The 22,636-nt window shown below is 41.9% G+C and overlaps 1 protein-coding gene across 2 annotated transcripts in view; it reads right to left on the bottom strand.

Moving 5' to 3' along the window:
- Window positions 1-7,379: 7,379 nt before the first annotated feature.
- Window positions 7,380-22,636, bottom strand: part of SEC23A (SEC23 homolog A, COPII component) — a 55,050-nt gene continuing 39,793 nt past the window's right edge. The window contains exons 13-21 of one of the 2 annotated variants that reach the window (XR_014789037.1): window positions 22,515-22,621; window positions 21,287-21,440; window positions 19,316-19,393; window positions 17,362-17,523; window positions 16,021-16,107; window positions 14,791-14,946; window positions 13,175-13,240; window positions 9,031-11,897; window positions 7,380-7,630 (exon numbers count right to left, since the gene is read on the bottom strand). Coding sequence is in view for 1 of the 2 variants with exons in the window: in XM_084843116.1 (XP_084699242.1) it covers window positions 11,808-11,897; window positions 13,175-13,240; window positions 14,791-14,946; window positions 16,021-16,107; window positions 17,362-17,523; window positions 19,316-19,393; window positions 21,287-21,440; window positions 22,515-22,621 (900 nt within the window). In the remaining variant the exon portion in view is untranslated. Of the gene's footprint in view, window positions 7,631-8,430; window positions 11,898-13,174; window positions 13,241-14,790; window positions 14,947-16,020; window positions 16,108-17,361; window positions 17,524-19,315; window positions 19,394-21,286; window positions 21,441-22,514; window positions 22,622-22,636 lie in introns of those variants that run through there. The other variant, XM_084843116.1, reaches the window with a different exon arrangement.

The following is a 22,636-nucleotide window of genomic DNA, read 5'->3' as shown; positions in this document are numbered from 1 at the left end:
TAGCATGCCAGGCCTTCCTGTCCTCCGCCCTCTCCCAGAGCGTGCTCAAGTTCATATTCATTGCATCAGTGATGCTATCTAGCCATCTCATCCTCTGCCGTCCCCTTCTCCTTTTGCCTTCAATCTTTCCCAGCATCAGGGTCTTTTCCAGGGAGTTTTCTCTTCGCATTAGGTGGCCAAAGTATTTGAGCTTCAGCTTCAGTATCTGTCCTTCCAATGAGCACTCAGGGTTGATTTCCTTTAGGATTGACTGCTTTGACCTCCTTGCAGTCCAGGGGACTCGTGAGAGTCTTCACCAGCACCACAGTTCGAAAGCATCAATTCTTCGGCGCTCAGCCTTCCTTATAGTCCAGCTCTCACAGCCATACGTTACTACTGGGAAAACCATCACTTTGATTATACGAACCTTTGTCGGCAAGGTGATGTCTCTGCTTCTTACTATGCTGCCTAGGTTTGCCATAGCTTTCCTCCCAAGGAGCAAGCGTCTTTTAATTTCATGGCTACAGAAATAGATGTTTTTCTGGAATTCTCTTGCTTTCTCCATGATCCAGAGAATGTTGGCAATTTGATCTCTAGTTCCTCTGCCTCTTCAAAACCCAGCTTGTACTTCCGGGAGTTCTTGGTTCACGTACTGCTGAAGCCAGCTTGTAGGATTTTGAGCATAACCTTGCTGGCATGTGAAATGAGCACAATTGTACAGTAGTTTGAACACTCTTTGGCATTGCCCTTCTTTGGAATTGGAATGTAAACTGACCTTTTCCAGTCTTGTGGCCACTGTTGAGTGTTCCAAATTTGTTGGCATATTGAGTGCAGCACTTTAACGGCATCATCTTTTAGGATTTTAAATAGCTCAGCTGGAATACTGTCATCTCCACTAGCTTTGTTGTTAGTAATGCTTCCTAAGGCCCACTTGACTTCACTCTCGAGGATGTCCGGCTTAAGTTCAGTGACCGCACTATCATGGCTATCAGGGACATTAAAATCTTCCCTGTATAGTTCTTCTATGTATTCTTTCCACCCCTTCTTAGTCTCATTTGCTTCTGTTAGGTCCCTGCCTTCTTTGTCCTTTATCATGCCCTTCTTTGCACAAAACATTCCCTTGATATCTCCAATTTTCTTGAAAAGATCTCTAGTCCTTCCCATTCTATTGTTTTCCTCAATTTCTTTGCATTGTTCATTTAAGGCCTTCTTGTCTCTCCTTGCTATTCTCTGGAACTGTGCATTCAGTTGGATATATCTTCCCCTTTCTCCCTTGCTTTTCACTTCCCTTCTTTCCTCAGCTATTTGTAAAGCCTCATCAGACAGCCGCTTTGCTTTCTTACATTTATTTTTCTTTGGGACGAATTTAACTGCTACCTCCTGAACAATGTTACGGACCTCCGTCCATAGTTTCTCAAGCACTCTGTCTTTCAGGTCTAATTTCTTAAATCTATTCCTCACCTCCACTGTATATTCATAAGGGATATGATTTAGGTCATACCTGAATGGTTTAGTGGTTTTCCCGACGTTCTTCAATTTAAGCCGAAATTTTGCAATAAGAAGCTCATGATCTGAGCCACAGTCAGCTCCAGGTCTTGTTCTTACTGACTGTATGGAGCTTCTCCATCTTTGGCTGCAAAGTACATAATCAATCTGATTTCGATATTGACCGTCTGGTGATGTCCATGTGTAGAGTCGCCTCTTGTGCTGTTGGAAAAGAGTGTTGGCTATGGTCAGCGTGTTCTCTTGGCAAAACTCTATTAGCCTTTGTCCTGCTTCATTTTGTACACCAAGGCCATGCTTGCCTGTTATCCCGGTGATTCCTTGACTTCCTACTTTAGCATTCCAATCCCCTATGATGAAGAGGACATCTTTTTTTGGTGTTAGTTCTAGAAGGTGTTGTAGGTCTTCATAGAACCGATCAACCTCAGCTTCTTCAGCCTCAGTGGTTGGGGCATAGACTTGAATTACTGTGACGGTGAATGGTTTGCCTTGGTTTCGTACTGAGATCATTCTATCGTTTTTGAGGTTGTACCCAAGTACTGCTTTTCCCACTCTTTTATTGACTATGAGTGCTACTCCATTTCTTCTAAGGGATTCTTGCCCACAGTAGTAGATATGATGGTCACCTGAATTAAATTCGCCCATGCTTGTCCATTTTAGTTCGCTGATTCCCAAGATGCCGATGTTCAATCTTGCCATCTCATGTTTGACCACCTCCAGCTTACCTTGATTCATTGATCTGACATTCCAGGTTCCTAAACAATATTGTTCTTTACAGCATTGGACTTCCTTTTCACCACCAGACACATCCACAGCTGAGTGTCCTTTTGGCTTTGGCCCGGCCGCTTCACTCTTTCAGGCGCTACTTGGAAATATCCTCTGCTCTTCCCCAGTAGTATATTGGACACCTTCCGACCTGAGGGGCTCATCTTCCAGCATCATATCTTTTAGCCTTGTGATACGTTCCATGGGGTTTTCTTGGCAAGAATACTGGGGTGGGTTGCCATTTCCTTCTCCAGTGGACCACATTTTGTCAGAACTCTCCACCATGACCTGTCCGTCTTGGGTGGCCCTGCACGGCATAGCTTATGGCTTCACTGAGTTATGCAAGCCCCTTCGCCACAACAAGGCAGTGATCCATGAAGGGGAGCAAAAAGTACTGACCTTCATTATATTTGTGTAGAGCTATATCAGACAACTCTAACCGTAGCAATTGACAACTACTCTGCTAAGTAAGTATACACATGCTACTAGACACTGAATATGGCTCTGTGAAAAGTTCACACTTCACTCCTCACCTCTGTCTTCTGTGAAAAGCCACTACACCAATATACATGTGGACAATGATTCCTTGTGTACACAGGAGGAGGATCTCTGATGCGCCCACAGCACCCACATCCCACAAGGGATCCTTCATTCATTTCAGTAAAGGAGGCAGCTCTGCACGTATACAAAGAGATGTAGCTTTGCTTTCCCCTGTCCCACGAAGTTAATGGAGAAGCTTCTTCACTCAGACGCTCCCCTTACACCCCAAAGCACATACCTGGGCTCTACATCAGTAGCATCTTCTTATCCAGTCCACATTTCCTATTGCATGGGACCAACATAGCAACAACACCATGATCATATAACTTCAACTCCTCCATTTAAATGGCAAGGGATGTATCATGTAGACACATCGTAATAACTAAAATCATGCCATAAGATCCCGCTTGTTTTGAAGAGCCTTTGGGTGTGGCTTCTGGTTCAAATATACTGCAACATGATCACGGCCACCGTGGACAGGTCTCAGCATGCCTCCCCATGACTGCAGTTGTATCACTTTGCTAGTCCTTGCTCCATTTCCTGCATCACTTGAGAAATGAAAGAAAGAAACCAGGGGAGGGGGGTGTCTCCATGATCAATTTACTGCAAGTTGGCTGCGTCTGGAGGTCATTCTGGGCACATAACATCATGGCCATCTCTTAGCCATCCCGAAGATTTTCACGGAAAAAACTGTTTTTCTGAGACTACATTTAGTCCAATTGTTTTTCTTAATTCAGCTTGTCTGTGCTTCTGTTGCGGTGAGTACCAACCCTCCTCATTTACATTGGCATGATAGCCCTGCCCAGGGGTGTGTCTTTCACCTGGCTGTGACCTCACCGACCCCGGTCAAGGTCCCCCAATGTTTCCCCTCCTTGCGTTTCCCCAATGTTTCTGCCATTTTTGCAGCTGGCCCTTCAGGAGTTCTGAGCTACTCCATGGTATTTACTTCACTTTGCCTACCACTAACCTCTGGTGGCCATCCCCCCGAAAGTATAGGTGTGCTCTGCTCGGCAGCCTCTACCTTAAAAAAAAATCCCCTTAAAAGTGCAACATCAAAATAGCACATTGCTGCTCCATCGTGAACCTGAAGTAAGCACTCCAGTATCACCAACCACAGCCGCCTGTTGGGAGAGTGGAGCCTGGTTTCAATCTTTAACATCCCCCCTATTCTGTGCATGTTTACTCAGAAGTAAGAAATAAATCTCATTCCCTTGCAGTGAAAGTGTTAAAGGCTAACTAGTAACACCTTAAGACTGAATTTGAAGCAGATTGCTAGGATGCAGCAAAATTGGGGTGCAGGGGAGGGTTTCAAGGACTCGGTTCACAACGAAGTCTTCAAATTCAGATTTCAGCTTGCCCGTTTTGGTAGGGATTCTCCTCATTTTATTATTATTATTATTATTATTATTATTATTATTATTAATGTTCTTTTTTTTCCTCAGAACTCCTCTGGGAGATGTTGGCTGCAATTCTAAACCCACTTACAGGGGAGGAAGCCCCATTGAACGCAATGGGTCTTAATTCTGAGTAGAGATGCATAGGATTGCAATGTTCCCCATTTCTAGCTTCCCCCCCACATTTCGCCGCATCTCAGCAATCTGCTGCGGAGTTACTGCTCCCCACCCCATTTTTCCCCATGTGTGCACTTTTGCCTACTGCTTCCACCCCGTCTTTCTCCCTTTCTCCTTCCCCCTGCTATGAGAAGGCAAGATCGTAGAACATCAAAGAAGCACAACTTCACAATCACGATTTAAGAGAGCAACAGAGAAGGGAAAGAGTGCTTTAGGGTGAGTTACTACAGTTTGCCTTTAACCCTTTCACTGCAGGGGGAATGAGATTTATTTCTTACTTCTGAGTAAACATGCACAGAAGGGGGGGAATGTTAAAGATGGAAAGCAGGCTATCTAAAGTGATTTGAGTGATTGAGAGTCCCCACTAATGTAGTAATGTGTGAGGTTGCATTTAGTCCTGTTGCTATTGTGCTATTACAGTTTTGGAGAGTACATAATTTTTTTTTAATGGGTGGGGGAGGGTCAGACATAGGTTGGGGAGGGTGGGAGTGCTAACACACACACTGACCAGGGAAAGCAGAAGGGGAGGAACAAGATGAGAGTAGGAGGGAGGGAACAGGCTCTCTAAATTATGATGGGGATGAGACTCCACCCAGTAGCCACAATTCACAGTAAACTGCATCTGACCTGCCCAGGGCCCCAGGCTAGCTTTGGGATAATCCAGATTTTTGACCCCCGCGTGTCCCCAAATGGAGCTCATTTGACTCCAGTAAAAACCGCAACAAAGTGGAGAGCAAACTAAACCCGTCGCCGTGGAGATTCCCCCCAAGTAAAATCCAGACTTCATGAATAACTTAACGGATGTTGTGCTCTCTACACACAGTATGATTCTATGGGCTTCAGAGCCCTCAGTTCAACTTTTCATCAGCATAAACAAGCTTTCAAATCTGGTCCTAATTATCTTGCCTTGAGGCAGACCCGTGTGTTGCTTTCTCGGTGTTATTGTGCTGATGTTCTCATCTTCTCCAGCCTGTGATTTCTTATCCTAATTTGTGGCCTTGTTATCTGTACATATGATTACTACATTATGAAACTCCAATTGCCCTGGTGCCATTGCAAATGATTGGCCTGGGAAATGAGATGTAAATTAAGGCTTAATGTAATTAAGCCTGGTTTTGCCTTGATCAGAAGCAACTTCTTTCCATTGTCATATATTTTGCTCATTCTAAGTCACTGCCTTTTTTCAACTCATTGCTTTTATTAAAGTACTGTAAGAACGTGTTCCAGTTTTAGTATAATGCTAAATTACAAGATTGAATCTGGAATACAATATCATCATTTTCATTCCCTTTACTGTATCATCTCAAGCACACATAGGGCAGCCACACAAAGGTTATGTACAGCACATCAACACAGATGCTTATTGTTCTCAGAGAACCCCTTTGGAAATACACAGATTAAAATGACACATTCTCTGCCATCTAAAAGATTATTACCATGCAAAGGCTGTGCGTTTAGTGCCTAACAGTGTAATCCTATACAGGTCTACTCAAAGATGGTTGGCTGTCTCATACCCAGGTTATAGAGGGCACACTAGAGAGATGGTCATGGGAAAAGGAACATATGCATCCTTCCAGAAACATTCAGCATACATAGTATGAAGCTGAAGACTTCTCAGTCCATTCCTGACAGGTGCAGAACAAAAAGTGTGAACTCCATATCCTCACAACAGGGAGAGGTGCTGACACTGAAAGACAGTCAGACAAAGGGTCCAAGGCTTACGTAGCTTAGGGGCCTGTTTGGAGATACGCCAGGTTAATGAGGGGGCTTTAGGATGCTGCAGAACCATCCCACCTGACATACCCACAGAATGCCCCATTTTGGGCGCCGCCACTGGAAGACCACCAGCAAACCAATGACAGTGGCCTTTCCCATCATCACACCAGGAGGACCTCCTCTGGCGGAGCAGCATTTCCATTGCATCCTATGGCCCCTCAGCCACCTTCTCAGGGAGCATAGGATTGCTCCCTTTAAATTAGGGAAGTATGGATTTTGTTAAATCTGTTCCATCTGTGTTTCATGGATTGTCAGGCATTTTTCATCCTGTCATCTCCTCTTTGACAGAATCAGATTTTTTTTTTTACCAGAAATTCATTCTACTTGCACTAATTCACATTAGTGTTAAAGCACATTAGTGCTAATTTGTGTTAAATAATGAGGATTGGCATAAGTGTGCATTAGCGCAAATCCCCCCCCCCCACACAATGAAACACCAGTCCGCAGAATACACAGACTCAGAAGAAGCTGGTCTACTGTGGGATATGCAGGTCGGATTCATAGAAATCCAAACTCATTTGAATCTGTTGCAGATTTCTCCAACATCCCTACTTTAAGTTCTTATTACTGAATGAGATGCATTGGGCATCCCATAGTGGTAGGACACACCATGGGATGTTTAAATACACATCACACAGAAGGTGCAAATTTAGTGACTACAGGCTGGGGAGATCTAGCAAATGTAGTTCTCACCAGCTGTAAATTCTACAAAACAATTATCTCGTTAGCTCAACTGAACAAATTATTCCTCACTTAGAGTTCAAAGCAATGTTTTAAAGTTTAGAATTACAGTACAACATTGCATTTATTTTTATGTATTATTACATTTATATCCTGCCCTTTTTTCTCTAAGGAACCCAAGGCATCTTACATGATCCTCCTCCTCTCCATTTTATCCTCACAACAACCCTGTGAGGTAGGTTAGGCTGAGAGTCACCCAGTGAGCTTCATAGCCAAGTAGAAATTAGAACCGGGATCTCCTGAATCCCAGTCCAACACTCTAACCACTACAGCACACTGGCTCTCCCACTACAGAACACTGGCATTCCCAAAGAAATAAATATTTTCTGATTTCACTGATCTCAATTTGATTAATATTTCTGAAAATTCTTTGTCAAGTCAAATAAAGTTTCTAACGCATCAATCGCCAATTCTAGAAAGCTACCCTTTGGTTCTCTTTCATATCAATAAGAATTTGGAATATAATTCATATGCTATGAGACACCAAATAAATCCACAGATGTTCAACTGAATGTTTATTCCATATTTATTAAAATGTGATTTACAAGAAAAAAAATATAAAGCCATAATCATCTGAAATGCAGTGAACACATTCTAGATGGTAAAATGCTAAGAGAGATGGCACACCCAAGCACTGCCCATGACTTCAATTATGGCAATGGCTGTACTGGATGCTTTTCTTTGTTTGTTTGTTTTTAAAAGCTTTCAGCCCTCCCAATTACAATAGACTGTAGAATAGTAACAATTAGTGGAGGCTGGTGGCTCTAATTTCAGTGGGGCTGTGCATCCATTCTGGGTTTTAGTCAGCACCATGCAGAATTCTAAAGGAGCTATCAAAAGTGCTGAACCCTAACCTCAAAACTGGGTTCAGCACCTTGGATAGCTCCTTTAGAGTTCTGGCTGGTTCTGACTAAAACCCAGAATGGATCCACAGCCCCACCAAAATCAGAGCCACCAGCCTCCACAAGTAACAACTATACAATAACAATTAAAACATATATAACAACCTTCCCCAAGCTGGTGCCCACGAGATGCATTGGACTGTTAATTCCCAAAACTGGAAGGCCTGCTCAGTGAGAACGGCTTACCTCCAAAAGATCATCCCTCAATTTTAATGTTCATAGGTGTATGAACTTGTCATTTAGCTAGCCAAGTACAAAGGCGGGCAAGGAAAATTATATTTCTGGCGTTTTGAAGTTAAGATGTAGAGCCTAAACATAGATTACAGTTTATGCCAGAGCTAACAGCTACTCCAATAGAAATACAGTCACTCGGAATCTGCAGCACAATAAACTGCTACTGCCCCCTTGAGGCTTAAAAAAAAAACCTGTACAGAACGATTCACAGGTTAGTTCCGTTATTCCTTTGAGAAAGACTGCAGCCATTGAGCCTGCAGTTTGAAGGGGAAAGTGGCACAGAGGGAGAGGGACTACTTAACCCTTTTCCCTCTTGCTGTTTTCCTGTTGAAGATCAGCCCCTTGCCCATTTTTACTTCCATTGAAGTAAAAGTGGGGTTCACTGGAAAAATTGCTTGAGGGCGTTGCATTTTTTTTTTAGAGCTGGAAAAAGCTTAGAAAAGGGCAACCAAAATAATCAATGAGATGGAGCAACTCCCCTATGAGGAAAGGTTACAATGTTTAGTTTGGGGAGGGGAAAGGCAAGTAAGGGAAGACATGATAGAGGTGTACAAAATGATGCACGGTGTAGAGAAAGTGAATAGGGAGACTTTTTCTCCCTTTCATAATACTAGAAACCGGGTCATCCCTTGAAGCTGATTTGTGGGCAATTCAGGACAGATGAAAGGAAACACTGAGAGACAGTGTATAATAAACTATGGGATTTGCTATTGCCGCAAGATGTAGTGACCGCCACCAACTTGGATGGCTTTAAAAGGGGATTAGGCAGATTCATGGAGGCAAAGCAATGTGTTTTCATTTATAGCATTATACTAAGAACGTTCAGCCAAAATGAACAGGGCACTGGAGCAACTCCCCTGTGAGGAAAAGTTACAATGTTCAGAACTATTCATTTAGGGGGGACAGCAAGTAAAGGGGGGACATTATATAATTGTATAAAATTATGTATGGAATGAAGAAAGTGGATAGACAGTTTTCTCCCTCTCATAATACTAGAAACTAGGATCATTCAATAAAGCTGAGTGGTGGGACATTGAGAAAAGGAAGTATTTTTTTTTACACAGTTCATGAACTATGGAATTCACCACTACAAGATGCAGTGAACAGGTTTAAAGTGGGATTAGGCAAATTCATAGATCCAGAATATAAGGCTATCAATGGTCTAGTAGAAATGATGGCTATATATTACCTCCAGTATCAGAGGCAGTATGCCTTTCAATACAAGTTACTGGGGAACTTGAGTGGGAGGGTGCTATTGGACACATGCCCTCCTTGGAGGCTTCCCATGGGCATCTGGTTGGCCACTATGGAAAACAGGATGCTGGATTAGATAGGCCTTTGGTCTGATCCAGCAGGGCTCTTATGTTCATAAATGCCTGACACTGTATTACTACAGCCATCTAGCAAAGTTAGTATTGGTCACCTTCTTGTCTAAAGTTCTATGTATGAAGCAGGCAAACAGCCTGTTTAAATTATTTATTTGAATAATTTTTACCCTGCTTTTCAGTAGAAAAGGCTCTCAGACCATCTTACATAAGTTACTAAAACAAGTGCCTGCCTGCAGGCTTATGATCTAAAAGTCACAACACAAGGAAAAAGGGATGAGAAGAGGAAAACAAGCAAACTCAGGCATAAGTTATTGAAGTTATATAGCTGTTCTTATAATGACCAGCTGGAATGGGAACAGTTCAGGGAGAGAAGAAGCCAAATGGGCTTGTCTCTTGACATTGTTGATGGAGTGACCATGCAGTCCCATTTCTCCCTCTGCTGTAGCCTAATGGCATGGCTGCTGCTAGATGACAACTGAGGGAGAGGAATTGCCAACTGGAGCTCTTCTTTCAGCAGAGTTGATGAAATGACCCTACTTCCCATTTCTTCCTCTGCTGCAGCCAGGTGGAATGGCTGCAAGGTGACACTGGGATCAACCATTAATCCTCAGTCTCACTGTAGGCATACACATTGATGGACCAAGGTGAAGCAGAGTTCAGATTTCCTCCTGGCTACTAACACAGCTACGAAGAATATCTTCAAGTGTCACTTCCTTAATGGGGGATAGAGTTAAGGGGCTTGTTCAGATAGAGCTGAGAGAGTTAAGGTGGGCAACATTTAGATTCATGTAAGTAATCTATGAATTAAAGGCAGTACAAGTTTTTATTTATTTATTGCATTTATACCCCGCCTTTTTTCCTCTTGCAAGGAACCCAAGGCGGCTTACATTATCCTCCTCCTCTCCATTTTATCCTCACAACAACAACCCTGTGAGGTGGGTTGGGCTGAGAGTCTGTGACTGGCCCAAAGTCACCCAGTGAGCTTCCATGGCTGGGTGGGGACTAGAACCTGGATCTCCCAGCTCCTAGTCCAACACTCTTGCCACTACACCACACTGGGCAAATACTTTGAGGAACAGGCAAATGTATAGGTGGCCATAACAGACAAGCTATTTCCAGAATCAAGGATGCTAGGTAAGAAACCTGTGTCTTGAAATTTAGTGTTGAGATCCATCCAAAGGGCTAAATGAAGACATTTCAGTGTACGTACTTTTGGCTCAATTCAGATCTTTTTGTAGGAGCTTACACTAGTCAGAAGCAGCCTGCCACTTTGGTTGTGAATTTTGCTAGTGGAAACCTTTTAGGATGCCACAGCATATGACTGGGTTTCTATTTAAGAATACATTTCTTCATTTACTAAATAATTATCAAAATCGCTTGTGTGCTGAAATAGCTTTAACAATGCAGTCATCTGTTCTATACATAAAACTTTATTATTAAAGGTGAATATAGTTGCTTTCAAGGAAACAAATCTTAAACTGAGTATTAACAGATTAATTACAATTATCGTATGTACTGTATAATACTGTTTCAACAAGAATCGCAACCTGCATAATTTATAACAAAACAGAAGCAGAACAAAATGCAAGCACCACACAATGTCATAACATTATATGGCTATAATAAAAAAAAGTTTACCATACTTGTGGAAACAGGCAGCAATATGTTTTTGTTTATAGCATTATACTAAGACTGTTTTCCCCTGCCTAGATATTGGCGGCAGGTGTAAGGTTATTTTTTCTCCTCTGGGTGTTTTGACGGCACTCAGTTTTGATAGTGTTTCAACCAATTGTAGCAGTTGCACACTTCGCCAGAGATTATCCAGAGGATTGCCAAAAAATAAGCTTTGGATAAGAATTGACAATTCTATTTCAATTTTTGATTGTTCAGCGTTTTCAGTTAGAAAAGATAGAAAGGATTTCCTGCCAAAAACAAAAAACACTTACTAAACCATCAATGTATAGCTGATTGCAGAAAATAAATATTTTTAGATTTCAAAAAGTTGGATTTATAGCATTTTATAGTCAGTTTTTTTGTTCTTTTCTAGCCAAAGGGAATAAACATGAATATGCCACAAGGCAAATCGTGAAAGCCCAATGCTGACAATGGACCTTTTTTACAATGTTTACTACATCTTTGCAGTGCACACCAGAATAATGTTTTCCACCATTAGAATATAAAAGATAGTATAAAGTTATCATCAATGGTCTAAGACAAAATACAATATAATCATGGCAATCAAAATGACTCTTCTCTAACTATACCCCAATTTAATTTATTTTTCAAAACTGCAGTTTGTACTTAGGCCTTTGGTAATAAATGCTCCCTCTTGAAAACTACATTGCTTTATGAAGTACATAGGCAGCTTGTGCATATCAGAGCATTCATTTCACAATTACATAAAATGGAAAATAAAGCTGAAGTGTTGTTTCAACATCTAGTCAACATCTGTAACACTCCACACTCTTTTAGGCAGCACTTGATACAGCAAGTTTCTTTAAATGGTCCATGAAGACTTGCAGACTGACATCATCTGTAAGAATTGGTGCTCCAGATTCCTATAAGGGAAGGGAAAATTTTCAAAGACATTCTATCCCATTCATTGATTATGAAAAGCCAAAATACTGCATGAGAACATATACTGTGAAAATTAAAGTTACTCAATAGCAAGTCTAACTGCTGTAAAGTAACCAAAATAGCTCCACAGTTCCCTTTACATGACAGCTGACTGCTGGGTTAGACCAAAGGTCCACTGTGGCAGCACTGTAACCACAGTGGCCAGGCAGATGCACCAGGGAAACTCTCAAGAAGGGGATGATGGACACAGCCATCATCCATTTGTCCCCAGATATATGCAATTTATGGACCTGGGGTTACCAGTTCAGTTGGAACACGGGAAGCTGCCTCATACCAAGTCAGGTCATTGGTTCATTTAGGGAACAATCCTATGCATCTTTAGACAGAAAAAAGTCCTACAATTCCCACGCTGGCTGCGGAATGCTGGGAGTTGTAGACACTTTTCTGACTAAACATGAATAGGATTGCGCCCTTAGTTCAGTACTATCTACAATGACTAGCAGTGGTTCTGCAGGGTTTCACACAGGAGTCTTTCCCAGTCCTATCTGGAGATGCCAGGAATTGAACTTAGGACCTTTTGCATGCAAAGCTCTACCACTGAGCTATGGCCCTGGCTAACAGCCATGGATTCTCCATTAATTTGTGTAATTCTCTTTATAGAAGAGGCCATCCCAACATCCTGTGGCAATGAATTCCATACAGTGTGCCGGTTTGCACAATCAAAATAACCCACTCTCCAATAACCCCACAATGGATATTAGAGGGCTATTTACCCCTCCAACAAGCCATGCTGCCCAGGTTCGGACAACACAAACCAAGCCAGGGTGATTCTGCACACCGGATGCACCCGCCATGCACTGTGATTTAAATAAGCCACTGTGGCTTAAGTAAACTATGGTGGCTTATTTTGATCGTGCAAACCAGATCATTATATAAGCTGTGGTTGTCTCCATTATTATAGTTCCATTGATAAAGCTGATATTTTCTGCTTTTAATACAATAAAATTATGTATTGCAGAACACTTCACTTTTGCATATTCTAAGCACTTGAAAGGCTTTGTCTTTAAAATTACCATTTATCAAAAAATCTCAAAACATGGCAAACCAAGCATTTCCAGGCTATGCATGAGAAATATTTATTTCTGAGGCTAATCTCACTAGTAAGATATAAAAGTACTGTATTGTTTAACATTCAGTTTTAGTATCTGGCATAACTCCCAACAATGTTAGGGTTTTGATTAATCCTATTCAAGCTTACCTGTCCCCAGGCATACATATTATTATGTGTCTGAGATGGATTTACTTTAGAAAGCAGAAAACGGGCCTTTAAACAAAAACAAAAATAGAGTTACTCTTCTAAATAATTATTAAAATTACCATTTACACCACAACATGAAAACTTGCTGATTTCATACAAGGATGATCGTCATATGGCCTGGCATTTGCATGCTGACCTGAAGCGGCTGTAAAGTAGCCTGCAGGCAAAGAACTCCAACTATTACTTTATTTTTTAAAGTTTGTTTGTTTTAAGCTTGAAAATATTTTTTTTATAAATGCTAAGTGATCAGCAACAAGGGATAAAGGGCTGTATCCAAAACCGCCTATTGACCTCCATCGATTACATTGCGCCATCTACTCTCAGCGCAACAGGAAGTTAGCACTTCCTAGAGCAACCCCGGAAATTAGCCGAAACTCTCGTTTCCAGGACAGGTGAGCAGAGCTGCTAGTTCGGCTGACCTGTTCTTTTCCAGAAATGAGTGGTCTGGCTTGTTTCTGGTTCCTCTAGGAAGCGCTGGTGGTCAGTCCCAACGGTGCTTTGGCAGCATAATTGGATACTGCCCAAATACTCATTATGGCTAAGGTTTTTCAAGGTCGATTTTTTCAGTCAGTATATGAAGATTGCATATTGATATGAAATCCACACTTTCCCCCAAAACAAATCACAGAATATCTGCCAGGCATAGCTTGGTCTTCCAACTCACAAGTGGACCCTCTGTGCTAATCTCATTGTCCACCTCTATAAGACTGGCAGTGCTGACGAGCAGCTGTGATAAAATCCATTAATCCAAATTACAATACATCAGTTTTGCAATTATCCACACAAACTATAAGATGCCAGCTCAAAGGAGATGGCAAAATGGGGACAGGAGAAGTTTTCAATCTCCAAAGGTGTACAATAAAAATAATAAAATCATAATCATTATAATCAAAGGAATCTGCTAGTATTTTATTTGTTATATTTTATTTGTTATTTTAATGATTTAAGTATTCAATATTGTTTTTAGGGATTGATTATGTATTTTGTATTTTACAGCCAACCGTAATCCATTTTGTGAGGGGTTTTACCCTGAAAAGTGACTATAAATCTACAAAAGAAATAAATAATTCCTTAGGCAGTACATTTGTGTTAACATGTGTCATCCTCACCCATGTTCTTTAAATGTCAGAAGACAAGCTATATATGTGAATATGTTACCCATACATTCGTATACATTGCTCTTGTTAGTGACAGCAGAACAACACGTTCCCAAGTTGCAGTGTCACTATTCATCATCCCAGGGTCTCACCTCAATCAAGCACTGCAGTGTGCGATGCATGACTGAGTGTAAGATATGTACTGGGAGCCTACGCAGACAGAGGAAATGAGAAGAATCACACCAGTTTGGAGCCAGGAATATGTTAAAGCAGCTTAAAATTACATCTACAGGAGCACATCTTTAGTAGCATCACAATTTCAGCATGCTGGATGTTTAGTTATAATCCATACCCCTTTCAATTACATGAAATAGGTGTTTTTCCCGACAAGACCGCTATTGATGTAGCCTCTTGCATCTATCAACATGGTTACATAAAACTGAAGCAATATTAATTTACCTGACTACCTCCATGCTCTGTATCAATGTAGCGTGGCATTGGAAATCTGGAATGAAGAATTTCTTGTGCATCATCTGACGGAGCTTGGAGCAAATGACGGAAGTTTTCGTACTCTGGCATATCCTGATAGCCTGACTTGCGCCACTGAGCTATGGTCTATAGAGTAACAATTTAACACACACAATTTCATTCATTCAAGCAACAAACTTTACAGACCAGAGTTTTTGTAACAACACAGTGAGAAATCTTGAGGAGGAGGCCACTCCATGCAAATTTTAGCAGTGATTTAATGACCAGTTTTACTATTGTAATTATATTTTTACTGACAGCATGTCATCAATTATGAAATTCCGTTATGTCCTGAATAATACACAGTATTTTCCACATTTTTCAAGCAGTGACTCTATTAGGCCTCAGTGTTCACTGTGCCTCTCTTCCATTATGCATGATGCCTAGTCCCAATGTCTTCTGTGGAACTATGCCATAGTAGGTAGTCATAACATTGCATACTTAGTACTATATGTGTTAAAGTAGCTAAAATGTTTCAAGAATGTGTTTATTGGCAACAGCAACTTCTTCCATGACCACAGCAGGTAGCAACTCAGGTAGCAGGGCCTCATGTTATAAGGATTTATGCATATAACACTTTCACAAAATATTCATGTACAGCAGAGGTGGGCAATGTGAAGCCCTTGGTCTAGCTTCGTGTGGTCTTCAGCCTAATTCAAAAGCTCTCTACAAGCAATTAATTCTGACCTCTGGCAAGAGCAATCTATCCCTTCCCCAATAGTCTGCTGGGCAGGGAGGAAGAGACAAAGGCAGAGAGAAGCCATGCCCACTTTTGGCGCTGTCCCTGCCTGCTGCTGCCTTCAGCCCCATCCGCTACCACCATGCAGTCCCCAAAAGAGTGCCCCTGAAGGATTGTAGCCTTTGAGAGAAAAGAGGTTGCCCACCCGTGATGTACACTGATGGCCCTGATAGTTTTTCAAGATGAACACCTTGACCTCTACCCAAAAGGGCTTTGCAAGGAGCTCCATGTGTACAGCTGGGCTGCTGAGCCCTTGTCTTCTAGAAGCAACTGCACATGACAAGCGACTTCTGAAACGGAACACAGCTTTAGAAATGGCCTCTGACGTAGTGCTATTTGCAGGTGTTTGTGTTTTAGCCATTATTCTTAATAGATATGTAAAAAAAAAGTAGGATATGGAAGCAAAAATGACTTAATCTTACCTCTCCATGATAAATAAGGATCTGGAAAAAGGTGTCCATGAGAAGAATGCGATCAGGCAGAATACTGCTGCTGTCTAAAAGAACAGGCTAACATAAAGGGGGAAAAGGTGCCTTAACTACATATGCAGAATAAAGAAATCCAATTATTTTTCAAGACTCAGTTCAGTCCAGTACAGTTAGGAAATAATACAACATTTAAAAGAGATTACTGTTGAAATTCTCCTGTACCATAGCTCAAATGTGACCCCCATAAACAGGCTTCAACAAACGGGCTAGCCATGAAGATTATGGTACATCGCTCTGACGAGCAAGCCAGCCTTCCTCCCAACTTCAAAGCTGCAAAAGTGGGTGGGATGGTCTGAGCAACTGTGTGGTGATCTCCGCCAGCTCCCTAGCTCCATAATTGGAAGATGGCTAAGACGTGTTTGGCAGCTGCATGGTGAAGGCACCTGAACAGCCTTCATCACACAGAGCTGAAACAGCAACCTTTCTCCTCCACTGGCCTTTTCTGCTTTGGAACAGAAAGTTGCATACTGGTGTCTGAAAGCTCCCCTGAGCCTTCGGACAGCATCACCCAGCAGCAGCACACACTTCCCACTGCCCCACCCCTGCACTTTTCCTGATATCAAGGGTGGAGTTTGACAGGTGGAGGGATTGACAACTACAATTTTTGTCTTGGCCACCAAAGCCAGCTAAAAACTGTAGACTTCTGCCTATCAACTTGCATTCTCAGTTTGAATTAAGGATGATGGTTCAAAAATCAAATTATATTAAAATATATTCTAAATTAGAATTATGAAGTCAGGTACTGAAGTATTTCTTCCTCCCTGTATCTTTCCCATTTGTCACTTCTATTTTCATCTATGTCAAATTGCTTTCCATTTGATATACCAGTTGTACCTAATCGCTGCGCAGGTGGAAGGTTCACAGAGCTGAACTTTCTTTTCCCTTCTTCTCCACACCCCCAGCCCCCTATACCCCCCAAAAAACCACTCCAGAGAATTGAGGATCCTGTTTGATGGGGTTGCAATGCAAGGGGGGGATCACCTGAAATTGGGTGGAGGGATCTTGGTCCAACAGGAGCTCTGTTGATGCAAGAACCCTCCACCCAATGTGAAGCCCAAACCTGAGTATCTCCTGGAATCAACAGAAAAAATGCTTAGGCGTGTATTTGGTCGCAACTGCTAAACACACATATGATTCTTTTGCTTCATATGTTTTAGATGCTTTGGTTACCTGCTTAACATATGTCATCAGCTAAACTAACGCCTTGTGACAGGACAGGGTATAAACAAAACAAGAATAAGCAAAATCAGTCTCTCTCTTCCTACGCTGCCATACCTCTGGGGGTCCACTGAAAGAATAGGCATAGAGGATTGGCTGAATCATTATAAGTGACTGAGTTAGGTCTTGACGCATGAAATTATGGCGATAATAGGAACTTTCATCAGGACTGTTGTTGAACACTTGCAAGAAAGGAGATCTTCTTAAATGGAACATAAACTGCAAAACAAAGCAAATCCAATAACAACTCCAAGAAAACACAAATCTTTTCTAGCAAATAAAACATAATACTTATTATTAAATACTTATTATTAAGCATCAAATTCAAATCATTTAACATGTCAGTATTCACTAGCATATTCTGTGAATGAGAAACACGTTTTCTTTTTTGAAACCTTTTTTCTGCCTTTCTCTTTTCACTGATGCCTGCCACATTCAGATTAGGTTGCCCTCAAGCATAGTTTACTATAAACCATAGTGTCTCAATATACAAAGCACCTTACAATCAAAGCATAGGTCCTTAAACATGATGGTATCTTTGGGACTTTCAGTGCTCAGTGAAATAAAGCTGACTCCCAAGGCATTTTACACAGGGTTTCAAGAGATATATTTTATGAGAGATCTACTTGGCCATCCCAGTCTAGTTGTTAAAATCCTATTTTCTAAGTTAACTCATCCAACCATTCCTCAGATACACTTGTGTTATATATTTGGGGATATATATTCCCAATGGACCTTTGTGCACAAAACATTCAGTTTTGCTCCATCCCCCTCAAGGTAGCCCCTCTAGCTTTGTTCACAGAAGGTGTGTCACCTGATTTTTAGGGATCCCCCTTTCCCTCAGGCCCCAACAACACAGTCTACCCCAGGGGCGAGCAGAAAGTAGGTCTCCAGATGTTTTGGACTTCAACTCCTAGCATTCCTGAACATTGGCCATGCTGGCAGGGGCTTCTGGGAGTTGAAGTCCAAAACATCTGGAGATACCTTCTGCCTATCCTTGGTCTATCCCATTCAGCAGTCACTTGCCCCCTTGAGTTGCGGGGGGGGGGGTGGCGGTGGCACTGAAAAGGTTGCTGTGAAAAGGGCAGAAACGAATTCCAGTTCTGCCAAAACTGTTGCCTAAATTTCAATCCAACATTATATCTCCAACATTTGGGTCATGGCAATTCATATTTATGCTAGAAATCCATCATATGCATGCCATTCCACTCCCAGTCTGTTCTGAGATATATCACACTGAGCTATAAATCGTTTTGTTAAACTGAATAACTACAAGCTCTTAATTAGGTGCTTGTTTTAATGTATCAAAAGCCACTTAATCTTCCCCTGTCTTGAAGAAAGGCAGCAAAGACAAAGTCTTAATAGCAACAGAACCCTAACATGATGTGATAATAAGATCACTGGTTTTTAAAAGGATTGCACAGGCTGGAAGAGTTGTTAAAGTTGTACTAGATTCAGGGAGTTGCCAATTAGTTAGAAGAACACAGTGAAAGATGAAAAGCCAATAAAAACACCAATCATTACAGGTACTTAAGGGGATTCAAGGAGAGAGAGAGAGAGAGAGAGATGAAGGTGCCCAAAATAAGTTCCCCATAAACTTTCTATTAGGGTGTAAGCACCCTTTTTAAAATGGCCAGACCCTGAAAAAGGTCAAAGGTAGCCTGCACTAGTAGCCTGCACAAGACCAAGCAAGATTTGGCTTCCATTGTACTGGCACAGAACAAACATAAAATCAGAGACCGCATATATACTTTAAAAGCACACCATATGAAAAAGTGGGAAGGACAGAAGTTAAAAGGATAAACTGAGAAATGCGATTCAATTTGTTATGTCATATAGCCTCAGAACTCCCAGCTTTAACTCTTTTAAAAAATATGCAAATTAACAGAGTTATACATTCTTCTGTCCATCAAGAGCACTTAGGACATCTTACAATAAAACAAGGATTAAAGTTAAAATATACAGAATACTTGATATAAAACGTTCCCAATTTCAATTCCTTGCTACTCACCTGTGGATAAAGGGAGAAGGTTTCTGAAAATCTGAAGGAGCTTGGATCATCTTTGTGATATTCTCCAAATTTCTGGCACTGGATGAATAAAAAAATGGTCTTAAGTTTTCAGTTACTTCTGATACTATTGTGACATAGAATCATAGAATCATAGAATAGTAGGGTTGGAAGGGGCCTACAAGGCCATCGAGTCCAACCCCCTGCTCAGTGCAGGAATCAAAGTCAGAGCATCCCTGACAGATGGCTGTCCAGCCTCGTCTTGAACACCTCCAGTGTGGGAGAGCCCACTACCTCCCTAGGTAATCAGTTCCATTGTCGTGTTGCTCTAACAGTCAGGAAGTTTTTCCTGATGTTCAGCCGGAATCTGGCTTCCTGTAACTTGAGCCCATTATTCCGTGAGCTGCACTCTGGGATGATCAAGAAGAGATGCTGGCCTTCCTCTCTGTGACAGCCTTTCAAGTTCTTGAAGAGCGCTATCATATCTCCCCTCAGTTTTCTCTTCTCAAGGCTAAACGTGCCCAGTTCTTTCAGTCTCTCTTCATAGGGCTTTGTTTCCAGTCCCCTGATCATCTTCGTTGCCCTCCTCTGAACCCTCTCCAGTTTGTCTGCATCCTTCTTAAAGTGTGGAGCCCAGAACTGAACACAGTACTCCAGATGAGGCCTAACCAGTGCTGAGTAGAGGGGAACTAGTACTTCCTGGGATTTGGAAGCTATGCTTCTATGAATGCAGCCCAAAATAGCATTTGCCTTTTTTGCAGCCACATCACATTGTTGCAGCCACATCACATTTTCAGAAATATATATTTGTTTAGCAGGCAGAGGGAGCCAATCCAGATCAGATGCCTGGGCCTATTTGCATTGGAAGGAAAGTTTTCATTGGTGCAAACAGGAGTTTTCCTTCCAATGCAAACACCAGGCACAGGAGTCCCCAAGCCAGATGAGGGCAGCAATGGGGAGCAAAGGGTTAGAGCCCCCTTACTAGAATCCCTATCCAAATTAAGGTGCCTACTCCAGCTATTTACTTTAAAATAATGGCTCACACAATTGCTAATTGCACAGATGGTGTCATAGACGGATTCTAGTTTGGCCCTTAGCATGCTCAAAATGGAAGTAAAAGGGGTTTTTAAAGTTCATTTCACCTTCTAAGCTGAGAACTATTTCAGATTTGTATGTCAACAAAAGTGCCACTAGTCTATTTCATATATGTATATGAACAGAAGTGTCACTGGAAGATTTAACAAAAACAAAAAAAGAATACTGCCCTGGTCTTCTCTTTCATACCCTATCCACTACAGTCTACAATGCTTATAATTCCAGTGGGTTGGATCCAAAGGTGCCCTTCTGTTCATAGAAGGAGTCCTTCCATGAGCACGATGGCCTTTGATCCAGCAGAGGTTCAAAAAAGAGAAGCAGGGAAGTGATTTTTGATGATACCCACCCTCCCTTGAAGGCCTCTGAATGACCTCTCACACTGTTCCAAAGGGTCCCCCAGCCCCCTGGTATTTTGAGTGATGGCTCAGGTGGGAAAAGAAATTGGGAAAAATCACCTACCAACCCTTCCATTACAGGGGCTGAGAGTACTCTATCTGTGAGCAGCATTCTCCTTATGGAACGTCTGGATCCAACCTAGCATGTGCTTCTAAGAGCTTCCACGTACGAACTGAGGCTTTCCCAGTTTCTACTTTTAACTGCAGCATGTGGGATATTGTGATCAAAAGAAAATGGGTTCAAACTGCACAGGGTCACTAAGACTGCATATATTTAAGCACAGTAACTTCCAGTTCTCTTGTTCCTCCCTTCTCCCCACAGTAAGGAAAGTACTGGAGGAGCGGAGAAGGGTCGGAAAGGGGGCGTGCAGGTTAAAGGCCCATTCTTGATTTCTCCCCAAGTACAATCCCAGTGGGGATAAACTACATTGAACAGATCTAAGCCTGGGGAGGAAACAGATTTAAAGCATTTCTAATGACTTACCAGTCTGATAAGCTGTCTGTCCAGCCACCTAAGAACATCCGGTCCTTCTTCTGTCTCAGCCCTGTACACTGCTAGTCTGGCCATAAGAATGGCAGCTGCCTCCTGATCAAAAGAAGCAGCGATGTTTTGAATCTGTGTCTGAGCATCTGCCCAACTGCAAAAGAATAGCAATTATTTTAGCACACAGTTGGCCAGAGAGCAGCAAAGACTTAACAATTTAATAATGGACACTTCCAAGCCCAAGTTGCTTCTCCAAGATCTGAAAAATCATAAGTTTCCTTTATGCAGTTAAAGAACCATGAAATATACAGAAAATGCATTTCACAGCAAATATAAAAATCCTTTTAGATCCAACTTGCACATTATACCAAAGCAGGCCTTGCAGAACCATGAACAACTCATGTTTCCCTGAAGGAAGGAAGATCTGGCATGGGGTGCTGAACTCCATGCTCTCCCCCACACACACACCCAGCGGCTATTTTTAAAAAATCAGACACGTTAAATATGATTACGCCTTTCACATAACAGATACTTTGGCACTAATATGCAAGCAATATTGCTCAACTGTAGGGGTGGGCAAACACGGCCTGGGCCTTTGCCCCATTGGGGCCCCACATCACACCATTGAATTTGGTCCCCCCCCAAAAAAAAAAAAGATTTGGGGGTTTAGCAGCACGGAGCACTAAAATGGTCAAATTTAGCTGGATTGCAAACAAGCTAAATTTAACCCATATAACGCTCTGTAGTGCTACAGAGCAATTTGCCACCACATTTCAGTGTCAAAATGCCATTAAAAAAAAAAATCAGGATATTCCATGGAGTGCCCACCGCTGCTCTACTGGAGGTTCTCTCAGTCACAGCAAAACATAAGGGGCTGTTTCCAACAGTGGCTTCACACTAGCAAAAAGTACTTCTGCTCACACAAGGTAAGGGTACCAGGTTTTCACTGAACTCCCTTACCTACTGCATTCCTCTGCACTATCCCTGATACTATTCCAGATGGATTCCCAACCCTCAGGAACAGCTTTTCAGGGAACGTAGGAGGTTTCAAGGGTTAGGGGAAATTGGCAAAAACAAGGTGCCCTGACTTAGGCAAGCAGGAGTACATTTCATCAGTGCAAAGCCACCACTGGATGCAACCTCAGGTCTGTATTCTGAGCACAATACTGTTACTTAGCGCACATATAACACAGATTTCTAGATCAACATTTCAGAAATTAAGGCTTACTTCCTGGCAATGGTGGTTACTCTAATACGTCTCTGTCCACTTGAATGCTGGTATTGAGTCACAAACTGGATTGCACCCCGTCCACCCTGAGGAATTGGAGCATTGTGCTGTTTTGAAGGGAA

Source organism: Heloderma suspectum, chromosome 1 (assembly GCF_057233095.1).
Source record: "Heloderma suspectum isolate Gila_16-S chromosome 1, 16-S_ref, whole genome shotgun sequence".
NCBI lineage: Eukaryota > Metazoa > Chordata > Lepidosauria > Squamata > Helodermatidae > Heloderma > Heloderma suspectum.
Note: the sequence above shows the minus strand (reverse complement) of the source record. Positions and strands in the feature narration are given on the sequence as shown.